The following is a 12,059-nucleotide window of genomic DNA, read 5'->3' on the forward strand; positions in this document are numbered from 1 at the left end:
GGCTACCGCCGGCGAGAGCGAAATATGCGAGCGACCCAGCTGGGTGACGACAACTTCGATCCCCCCGGTCGGGTGACACACAGTGCGCGCCCCCGGGTCGGTTTCTTCCTTGACTCGATCTGGCTGGACCGAACCAACGGTTGGCTCCCCCGGATGCACGTGCGCCAGATAGAGAGAGCTGCACGGTGAAAAATAAAAATCTAAAGCTCATACTGTAATTTTTACTTGGCACGGGTCAAGTCAAGGCAAGAAGCAACCTGCAGAGCCGCTCGATCTGCGAGGCAGTTCGGCCTGTTTAGTTCCAAAGTTTTTTTTTTCAAACTTCTAACTTTCCATCACATTAAACATTTCATACACATACAATTTTTCTATCACATCGTACTAATTTCAACCAAACTTTTAAACTTCAGTGTGAAAACACATTCGAGTGAATTTTATTTCTTGTCCTGTTTTATCTCTTTCCGTGCTTAATTTCTCCATCCATGCATTTTTTACATTTTTGTTTTTACTGGGACAATCTCCTGTAGCGACTGCGACAGTCTTATTCGATCTCATTTTTTCCAGGTCAAACGAAGACTAAAAGGCGAACTTCAGGAAAAAAATAAATTCCCCAGTTTCCTTTTTCAGTACCTACTTGCCAATTTCATGTTTTTTCTCGGTTAACACTGAACAATTTCCTGGTCTTTGGATGAAGTTTTCAGATGCAAAGCACAGGAATATGTGTTATATACAGCATCACCAATCCATACGTCATCACCATTTGCGAATCCGAAGAGAAAGAGACCCATAATATTTCATTCCATGCGAATTTTCTGAATCCCAAATGACAGGGACAATGGATTTTGCATGCACTCAATCTTGTACTACCATTCAATCTTTTGGTCAGTCAAGACAGATGAACAATGTTAGCACAAACTAGCCCACGTTCCGGATCAAACTTTACTTAGCTCAATGTCGTCGTGGTATGTACTACTACCAAACAGACAATACATTATACAGCTATTTTTTTTCCTAGCAACAAATCACAGCCGCAGCAGCGTAAGAACATCAGCATCACGGTGACAGGGGGAGGAGAAAGGCGGCAACCGGAGGCGGCTAAAACGGTGCCCACAGGCGTCGCCTTTCAGAAGAACCATCACAAAGGAAGAACCGCATACTAACTGACAAACAGGGCATGATGCAAAACACAATGTGCACCAGAAAATGTACATACAACCGCAGCACGGGGTTTGAAGTTGCGGAGGATCAGAGGATGATGAGCACCGGTGGTGGCGCGCTCGCGTTTCTTCACCATGGAGTCTTGTCGCCTGGACCGGCAAGGATGATCTGCAAACAGTCATGGAGGAAAAAAAATCATGTAGTTGAGGTGTTAGCCTGAGAGCATAGCATGGCAAATTGGATGCAATCTGCAAGGAGTTAGCCTGAGAGCATACATTGCAATCTATGGCAAATCGCCGGGTGAGCATGATTGCGGTGTTGCGTTCTCTCGTCGTTTCGAAGGCCAGGACCATGCTGAGGTCATTCCTCGGCCGCCAGAACATCGCCTGAGAAGCTGCTTCACCGCCACCTCGGACACCGCATAGCTGAAATAGAATTATAGAACAGTTGGACTGTAAGGGGAAAAAAAAGGTACTATGTAACAATGGAATAGAAGACAGATATGACATTCCTGAGCCCTACCTGCATTGATGACGAATAGAATTCCTTGGCAACCACTGTCTTTCCTTTAGAAAGCCTCATCCTCAATTTTCCAATATTGAGAACATGAACAAACTCTTTTGGCTGATCAATTCCATTCAACTGAAGCACAACAACCTGCCATGGGACACAAATTACTTGGTTACTAAACAAAGCAATAGTTAAGATAACCACCTGATGATAATGTCAAAATACAAAGCCCTAGAGAACCAAAATTCTGCACTTTCAGTGATTTCGAATGTGGTTTAACAATCTTATTGCAATGCAAACTAAAGTAGTGGATGACATATTGAATACTACTGCAAGCATAGAGCAGAAAGCTTTGGAACCATGACAATACATACAGCTTATTTGGTGAAATGAATATGGTCGGAAGACTCTGAATTAAAAGCCTTACATCACACACAGCGTGAAAATAAATGGCATAAAGTGGTAAAGGATAGTACAATCATACATTGAACTCAGTTTCACGTTTCCTTACAAGTGTCTCTACATAATCGACCAATCCAGCGTCTGTCAAGAAACGACAAACACATGTTAGTCATGCAAGAAATGCAGATAATTTTACCCAAAGATGTTTTCAATTAAACAAACCAGGGTCTATTGGCCCAGCTGTCTTTGCTATAGCAATTTCACCACCATAATTAATTTCAGCTTCCAAATACCGTCCAACGTCATGTGGTTCGGGAGCATATACTGATCTTGTGGCACCTAATAAATCCAAGAACAAAAAAAAAAGTCAGAAATACTGACACCCTGAACTATTTTTGAAAATCAAACAGTTGATAAAACTTATAAAACTCTAATCGTTTTTTTACGCAAATAAAACTCTAATCGTAAGCCAGAGTTACCCTAATAAGGCAGTTATATTTTACCAGGTTGTGGTTTCCCATATTTGCAATAGTTTATTAGTACTGAAAGGAAAAAAAAAAGAAAGAAAGAACCTTTTCTGTGAAACTTTGTTTAGTGTTTAAGAAGACAATAATGTGAATTAAGATTAAGAGACAGATGTGCCTTTTTCACTCAAAAAAGAGAAAGATGTGGCTTACTTTGTACAACATTAGAGAGAGAGAGAGAGAGTCCCACCTGAAATAATCTCTTTGTTACTTTCTTTTGGGTGTACACGGAACCACTGGATTGAAATATTTGAGAAATCCATGGTAGTACTGCTCTGAGAAACTATGCATAGTATTGAGCCTAAGCATTGGAGACCCTCCAAATCAAACAAAGGGATATCATTTCCCTCTGGCCTTTTGTGCAGTTCCAACTGAAAAAAAAACAGTTACAATTAGTACTATATATGCATATTTTATTCTACTGTACAGAAAGATCTCTACCCAGTGGAAAGAAATATTTGGAGAAAAAAAGAAGGCACACACAACCACACGTAAACCAACTGAGCACCTGACCTCTCTCCAGATTGATTATCTGTTTCATTATTTATGTTCTTATTGTTGAAGTACACAATAGGTTATATCTTCAGGTTATTTTGTGCTCTTTCTAATTAGCTGTGAGGCAAGAGGTTGCAGTCCAAGCAATGGTGAACACAAAATTATTATCCAATTTAACCAACGTGGGAGATGGAGCTGGGTTAGACTGATTCAACCACACTGTTCAGGCCGATTCGACCACACCATGCTAGCCAAATGCTTTACTGATCCAATTGACAGGGCTGGACTGAACCAGGCTATTATTATGGCCCAAACCACTGGTTTGTTATGATGACCAGACAAAACTGGTTTAGATACACCTATTTACCTTTTTGTAATAATTGATAAGAATTTTCATTTATTCCAATTAAATGTTCAACTTGCTTGCTTATTATTCCCGTAGCATTTTAAAACTTACAGAAATAATGTGCCTGAATATCATGCCTATTAGAGATTGTATAGCTGTTTTATACATGCACACAGGTTGATGAGGCCTATTCCTAATGTTCCATGTTTGCTTTTGTATTTCATTAATTCAAGCACACGCTACGCTCTAGACATTTCACATGTTGAGCGATGTATGCTTCATGGCTTCAACCTTGGATATAAAGATATCTCGACCATGTGAAACAGGTGCAAAATTGGAAATAACTGAAGCCAGTATTGGTGATGTATACCTCTTTCAAAAGATTAACACAATCCGTGGACCTCTCAGCGAACGTCTTACGCAAAATTTTGATCTCATTTTCCAGATCCATTGCCTAGAGAAGTCACTATATGTGTCATGCATGATATAAAAAAAATAGACTTGGCATATTCCATTCAGTACACCAAAATATTAAGAGGTACACTCAATTATACCTTGCTGGGGTAATGAAGCATTTTGATTCTTCGCGCCTCTCTAACTTCTTTCTTTAGTTCCTCCATATCCTTCCAAACAGCAAATAGAGGTCACATAAACGTTGTAGATTGAATGATTGAAAACAGAGTAAATGAATATGAATGTATGATGTTGACCTATGGACATGCATGAAAGAGCATATGAAAAGATGGTGATAGTAAAGTATAGCTGGTGAGTAGATGTTAAGAATTAGACTAAATGGACTTGCAGGTTTAGAAAGCTAACTATGGTAATTACGAACAGGATCAACAAACTAAATGTGTATGCAGAAGAAAAGCTGCACATGTGCATAACAACGCATTAAATAATTTGTGTGTGCTTCATTCTAAAATTCTTCCTGTAGAGGTACAAACAGATGAATAAGCCCTACGAATTGATTAAATGTTGTAATACACAATTTAGCTAAGAAAGATAACTTCTAAGAAAAAGAAGGTAAAAAAAGACATAAAGAGGAATCTGAGCAACTATGTTGGAAGTTGGAAGTGAAAACACATCTCACCCGTTAGCTTGTAGTAATGGAAATGCAGTGAACTAATGAAAGCAACGCACTGCTAAATTATATTTACATACTTGCTTTCCAGTTGTTTTGGACATCTTTTCATGTTCCTGAAGTGCTTGTTGAACTCTTTGCACAGAAGACCTAGCACTTTCAATCTCTGTATGAGCACTTGCCCTTTCTTCGTCAACGATTTTTTTGGCATCTTCAGAAGCCTACGAGCAAGAGGGGAAAACAGAACAAACTCAAAACTGTAGATAATGACAATGCACAAGTTATCTTAAGTTTGTAAAATTCAATGCTAAGTACTGCAAGTAAACATATTGGAACGTACCAGCTTTAATGATTTTGCTAATTCTGTGACTTCTGCCTTTTGCTGAAGCAGCTCAGCTTCTCTTTTGGAGAGCTGGACAGCAAGAATATCAACCTGCAAAAAATTATTACTCTAATCAACTGCCAAAATTAAGGAATGCACCTCCACAGGTAACTGGATTTTTATAAATAATAATTAACAGTAAGGGAATTGAAAGGACTTCAAATTTTAAATTAGGCTATGTGGAGCATAATATTTTATAAACAAATACAGTTAAATATAAATGCAGGTCAAGATGAAAGATAAACCTAAAGAAAAATATGCTTTACGTACAGAATACAAGGAAACCAACCATAGATATAGAGTCCTCAAGTTCAGCCTTAGTTTTGCCTGTCACACGGCCTCTCAGTGACTCTAATACAGTCTTTAGATTCTTCAGAAGGATATCACGCTCCAACAAAGCCACTTGTCTCCATTTAACCTGAGGTTTCGAGAAAGTCAAAACAAAAAATATATCTTCAGTAGTCTTTCAGTTACTCTTAAACTTCATTCCTCGTGAGTAGGTACCACATAACAAAAGTAATAAATTGTGTTTTCTGAGTTGGGAATTGTGTTGAGTGGTGTGGGTTGTGTGTGGTGTGTGTTGTAGGGCTCTAGCCCCTTTCTCTCTTCTTAATATAATGAGGCGCAGTTCTCCTGCGTTTTCGAGGAAGAAAAAACAAAAGTAACACTGTGTAATTGTATTAGTTAAACTGAATAGTAAAGTCTGAACCTCATTGGACAGCAAAGTGGCAGTATTGAGACCCTTCTCAAACTTCATTGCAAGCTCACGGACTGACAGACGCTGACGACGATCAAGCATATCCGCAGTTTCCTTGGTGACAGTCTCCTTGAGAGATGGCATTTCAGGGCCATCAGCCAGCTTGACTACTATACCATTCAAACCATTTTTGTAGGTAGGAAATTTAGCCCTGATGATGTTTGCTGGACGTAACGGCCCAGGCCGTAAAGTCTCAGTCTGAGCCTTGCCTCCATAATCACGAGTCTGAACCTTGCCCCCATAATCAAGAGTTACTGCCCGGGTCATCTGTAGAATGAAAAACCTGCAATATTAGTCCCACAAAAAGAAGTTATTGCACAACTCACAACATTTACTGTATTAAATATGTCATGTGCCTGACTAGTTGATATTTGATGACTTCTCCAATATTAAAGCATGCCAAAAACAAACAAAAATGGAATTCAAGAATGCAAAGGTGAAAAGAGTTGGATGAACAACAAAATATGACCTAGTTGAGTTTTAGCACCTATAGTCTACAGATGCGTGAAACAAATTATATACATCACATTATCATATCTTTGAAATGACAAAACCAAGGAACAAGAGGTAGAAATATCTTGAGAAAGAAATAGGATTGAGAAAAATGAAAACATATTTTTTGTAACCAACAAGCACCAAAAGTATTAAACAAACGATAGAAAAATAACAGAGACTAGACCCCCACAAATAATAAAATATATTGATTACACGCCAAGAAGTTTTCAGATCACAGATAATTGCAGGTGGTTGGGAAAAATAATGAAGCACAAATCCATCAACCTCTCATATTGTTCTTTTGTGAGGAAAACTCTCATATTATTGACTAAGCTCTCAGCAAATTTGCATGAGAAATACTACCACCCTTGATTTTTATAGGGTATATTTTAATTTCACAAAGTCTTAAAGATTAACCTCTGACAATTGGTTTCCCATAAAATATATTTTAAATAGCTATGAAGCCGATATTTTGCAAAAAACAATACTTTGAAATATTAATCTATTGGTATAATTTTTATACAATAAATATACTCTTAGTTTGACTAATTGTTGATAAAATACATAAATTTGGCCTATTGAAACCAAAATAGGCCTTGTAAAAAACAGCAGGGGGTATCAAAGTAGAACCAACTACTTTGAACATCACTTTCTCTTGAATTACAATAAAAGGACAGTTTAAGGGGGAACCAGGAATGCAACTTTAATCAGTGAACAATGAAAAGGCATTCCTTCTTCCGCTTTACAGTTGTAGTGGTCCATCCCTTGCTGGTTAGGCAAAATAGAGAGCTAAGGAGGTGACTCAAGGTAGCAGCAGTACAGCATCTAATTCTGTTTAATTGGACTACGAGAAGATAAGATTTTTTTCACGGGGCAAGTAAAATAACAAAAGTGGCATGGCTAAACTGTGTGGTACTGGTTTCGGAAGTGAAAACAGAATATCCAAAGAACTGAAGAACAAACTCTGCAGTTACTATTACTTTGGTAGAAAAAAAAATGTGGAACTCTGGATTGAACCATACGTACTGCAGATGTCTGGAAACAAATAGTAATATATTACTACAACTTTATACTTATATCAGCTCACCATCATATTATTTTCTACTAGTAGTAACAATGAACTTACTTAGAGCTCTTTTAGTAAAGCAATTCTCTGTAAACTAGCTAAGTTCAGAAAAGTGCTCTGCAGCATCTATTTACACCAGCTCCCATTATATATTTATATTATTTCCTGACAAGTAACCACTGAGACTATAAAGAAAAACACAAAGAAATTATCAGCTAATCACCAAAATGAGGCTACAAAGGTTGCTTAAAAAAAACATCGCAGCATCTTACGGCTGTACTAAACTTCAGGCGAAAGATACGGCCGCGTATCGTAGACCAAAGAACACTAAACAAAAAATGCAGAGTTTGCAACTCACTCATACTACTCGTCCCCCCCTCAACGCAAGCATTTTGCAAACTCAGCAAAGGGCCCCCATCACAGCATGATAATAATTAAACAATTGGAATACAGCTGTATCACTCCATCAGTTTGGAGGACGCTACACGGAAAAATTCCATTTCGTTGTTTTTTTTTTCCTTCCCCTTGGTTCATGTACTGTACTAACCGCCCAACTGCTCCATGCAGAATGCACAACTTCTTCCCACCAAAACAACGAAACCCCAGGATGGATTTGGCAGAACCAGAGCCAAGAACAGAATGCAAGAACTTTAGAACAGTTGCTAATCTCCGAAAAAAGATCCAAACTTAATTTGCACTCCCCGCAACACACCTCAAGAAAACAAACACCAAACAGAGAAAGAACAGAAAGAAACCAACGACACAAGAAACTAACCTCCCGCACGGATCTCCGCGGAGTTCTTGTGCCGATTCGGCGCCGCCAATGGGGATGACGAACTTGAGGCTGGTTTCCCGCGTGGTTTGGGGGATCTTGCGAGGAGGAGGGGTTGGTTACTTGGTTTGCGTCGAGAAGAAAGAAAAAAAAAACGCTGCTTTTCTGCAGAGGGAGCTTTTGCTTTCTTCTCCTCTTCTCTCTCTCGTATCAAATGGGGGGTGAGGCTGAGGCTTGAGCTACTAGTCTAGTGCAGCAGCCTGATAGAGGGAGAGGGTGGCAGCTTTGAATGGCCTTATGCAATGAAGGCATCCTTTTTCTTTCTGCTAGGGCCACACAGCGTGCATCTTCTTTGTTGTTTCCTGCCTTATTAGAATGCAGCCAGGACCATTGCATTGCAATTTGCATAGGAGGAAGGGAAAAAAAAAGGGGCTCATATCCTCACTTTGCTCGCGGCTTTATTTAGGTGGGCATAAGAAGAATCTGTCCATGTATATGCCAATGTGGTTTTAAAATAGTTCATAGATATGAAAAAAGAAGAGCATAGTTTTGTAGTATGTGTGAGGTTGACGAAATGTTAATTTTCTCTATATTTCATTGTATGTCACTAGTAATATGTTGTGCTTTGTAACGGGTCAGGTCCATATAATTAGAGATCGGTTGGGTGGGTGGATTGAGGATAACGCATGAGCTAGGCCAATGTAATTGAGGATTGACTAGGTGGGTGGATTGAGGAGAAAGTACGGATTCTACGGTGGTTACGCACACATGACGAAGCACAAAACCTCCGTGCAAGAGGAAGGAAGGAGACAACTGCGATTTTTAAGTTACTTTGATATGACTAAAAGGCTAAAATAATTGTTTAGTATTTTACAAAAGAATTATTGGTTAGAAAAATAATAGTACACTGTTACGAAAATAGCATAGGAGACTACAAGATTAAGTGAACGTATCATAGCAGTATACTTCTTTGTAGATGTAGATTAAATAAGAAAGTTGATAAGTTAATTTAGAAAGATTTTGCAACAATTATACGGTTTAAAAAGCTTAGAAAATATGCACGCGATAATCCTAATTTATAAGATACAAACCACACACCCAATTAAACTAGGTTGCAAGGTAGTATGCCATTCATTAGACTTGTAGCAAAACATCTATCAAAATTTCATGTAGTTATGTTGTACTCTCTCCGTTCTGTTATACCAACATAACCATGGAAGCATTTTTCCATGCATGATAATTAATTGATAAGTGTACTAATGTGATAAACATTTTTATATTACTAGTTCAAGCTTTTAGATTTGTCTGCACGTTCTGTTATCTATTTAAGAACAAGGTGTTATATGCATTATGTTAATTATATTAATATATGTGTAGGTTTATCTGTAGTTATCACTCAGTTAATAGATTATTATCATTTATGTTAGATATGGATTACCATTTAAAAGACATAGCTATAGTATCTTAGTGATCTTTAACAATGGTTCAATATCAGAAGGAAAACAAGTAAACATGGAAGTAGGTAACTAGAAGAGAGATAGACATAAAAATAATTTTTTTTTGCGGGGCAGACAAAGATTTTTTTTCCAAGAGGTTGACCTCATGTGAAATATTTTCCAAAAAATTTCTACTCACCCTATCCTAGAATAAGTTTTTTTTTAGCTCCTTGTGTTTGTTCCAAATAAGTTTATTTTCTAGTGATAACTATATCAGAATTTGTTAAATAAAGTGGAGAGTAATTGTATTGGGATTTGATAAAGTAGGAATATTCATAGTTTTTATTGATATGTGTGAAATGGGTAAAAAAGAACTTACTCTCTCCGTCCCAAAATATAGCATTCTAGCATCGGACGTGACATATCATATTTCTACGAATCTGAAGAGAAGGATATGTCCAATTCAATCCTAGATTCCTATATTTTAGGGTAGAGGGAATATTCTGGAACATATGGAGTATGTTTCAAACCAATCTAAAGGAATATTGGATGGTTATTTCTTTGATCAAATAGCTATATTCGAAAAAAAAATTAGGATTGAATTCTTAAAAATCTGTTGTTGTTCGAAAGAAGCCATCCTAATTGGGTTATATCTATAAGAGCAATTACAATAGCATGCTATAAGCTACTCCCTCCGTTCTAAAATATAAGTATTTTTGAACTCTGACACGGTCACCGAGATGCTACTTTGATCTACAATATTTATAAAAGTAAGATGTTTTAAATAAAAAGAGTTGCATATTATGATAGTTTATTTAATGATAAATCTAGTAATATCAATTTTACATTATTGATCTTTTTTTATTTTTTTTTGCTAGTAATAGTCAAAGTTAAAAATGTTTGACTTGTCACTATGCTATGCTAAGAATGCTTATATTTTGGGACGGAGGGAATAGTTACAAGCACATGTACTCCCTCCGTCCCAGAAAAAAAGACAATCCCTGGGTTTCCGTGTTCAACGTTTGACCATGCGTCTTATATGAAAAAATTATGAAAAAAATTAAAAAGATAAGTCACGCATAAAGTATTAATCATGTTTTATCATCTAACAACAATGAAAATACTAATTATAAAAAGATTTATTTCATATAAAACGGACAGTCAAACATTTCACACGGAAACCAGGTTTCTCTTTTTTGGGGGGGGGGGGGGGGGACGGATGGAGTAGATGAGAGGTGAGAGGAGAGAGAGAAAACGGACTAAGATTTATAGCCAGCTACAGCATGAGTTTTAAGATATTATGTGTGAATAAGAGGTGGATCAGATATATGTATATTTATAAAACTGTTACTGCATGATGAGCAGGCTATTAGATTGATTGTAGATGATGCGTTGATTTTTTGGGTTAACGGTTGGCTATATGCTCTAAACAGTACTCCGGTGGGGTAAATCGGTTTGGGACGCCAAGGTTAATCCACCCCTCGTTGCAAAAGGGAGCAGGGTCCGAGTCCGACCAAGTTACTGTACGGTACCCCCAGTGAAGCAGTGGCTTCCGCTGTAGCAACACACCAGCCAAGCCCCCCGCGGCCGCCGTGTGGTGGGCGTGCGTGATAGCCAGCCTTGTCCCCATTGACGGGCTGGGCTGACCACCAAATCACGTGCAGGCTAATTCACCCCCCACAACCCGCAGAAGATCCGGTCCAGCGGGCCCAGCGCCAGCGAAGGGAGCTGCAAAAGGCGATCGCCCGTGGGGGCCCACGCGTGCCGCAAATCCCGGAGCAGCGAATCCCGCCCGTCCGTTCGTTCCCGATCGGACGGACGAGGGATCGCTTCCGCCCGGTGGCGCGAGAAGCTAGTAGGCCGGTAGTTTTTTTACCCGCCGCGGGCCGTGCCCTTTTTGCGGATAGGCCCCTCGCCTCCTCCCTTATTCCGTGGGAGCCCCTCCGCCGCCGTCATCCTCGCCATCGCCGTCGCCGTCGCGGATGGGTGGTTGCTCCGCCATGCTGCGCTATCTGCATGTTACATGTCGGGATATGATAGCTACTAGTAATTAATTAATTAAGCTAATACAGGCCCATGCTATCCCTGCATGCACACTGGGTTGATGTTGAGAGGCGAGGTCGTCTTCTGTGTCATCACGGCTTCATTACTACGTATCCTGAGATTTTCGCTAAATCTAATCATCCAATGAACACGATCCGTACTCTGTACGTAAGTTATTAGTTACTGACACGAGGAAAATTCAGTTTCTGAAAAGGCATTGACAACTTGTCACCCCGCGAAACTAATTTAGTACTAGAAATTTTCCTTTTTCCAACTATCGCTGAACTAAACTTCGGTCCTTTTCTATCATGTCAACCTATCGTACACACATAACTTTTCAGTCACATCATCTCCAATTTCAACCAAAATCTAAACTTTGCGCTGAACTAAACACAAACACAGCCTATAGCTAGCTACTGAAGCTTCATTGCACCGCAATCACAATAATTCCAACCCCAACCAACAGGCTACATGCTATAAACAAACTACTCACTAGCAGCACTAGTGAAACAGTGATATATATATATGTGGAGTTTAGGAGAACAAGGACGGCAAAAGGCTCGTCTCTCATCAGTGGTTAATTAGCAAC

General features: G+C 38.9%; 1 protein-coding gene across 2 annotated transcripts; it reads right to left on the reverse strand.

The window, feature by feature from the left end:
• Positions 1–905: 905 nt before the first annotated feature.
• On the reverse strand, positions 906–8,264 carry LOC127767691 (stomatal closure-related actin-binding protein 1-like). Of its 2 annotated transcripts, none has more exons than XM_052293110.1 (13): positions 7,995–8,264; positions 5,611–5,941; positions 5,191–5,319; positions 4,860–4,952; positions 4,600–4,740; positions 3,990–4,058; positions 3,806–3,889; positions 2,785–2,965; positions 2,293–2,409; positions 2,153–2,211; positions 1,681–1,815; positions 1,434–1,583; positions 906–1,326 (listed from the first exon to the last, which is right to left on the reverse strand). In XM_052293110.1, the coding sequence occupies exons 2-13, from the start codon at positions 5,923–5,925 to the stop codon at positions 1,288–1,290; spliced, it is 1,512 nt and encodes a 503-aa protein (XP_052149070.1). In that variant the 5' UTR covers positions 5,926–5,941; positions 7,995–8,264; the 3' UTR covers positions 906–1,287. The 2 variants fall into 2 exon arrangements, with proteins under 2 accessions (XP_052149070.1, XP_052149071.1); XM_052293111.1 differs by having other exon boundaries at positions 5,611–5,925; positions 7,995–8,199.
• Between the last annotated feature and the right edge of the window lie 3,795 nt (positions 8,265–12,059).

This window comes from Oryza glaberrima, chromosome 3 (genome assembly GCF_000147395.1).
Source record: "Oryza glaberrima chromosome 3, OglaRS2, whole genome shotgun sequence".
NCBI classification, from domain to species: domain Eukaryota; kingdom Viridiplantae; phylum Streptophyta; class Magnoliopsida; order Poales; family Poaceae; genus Oryza; species Oryza glaberrima.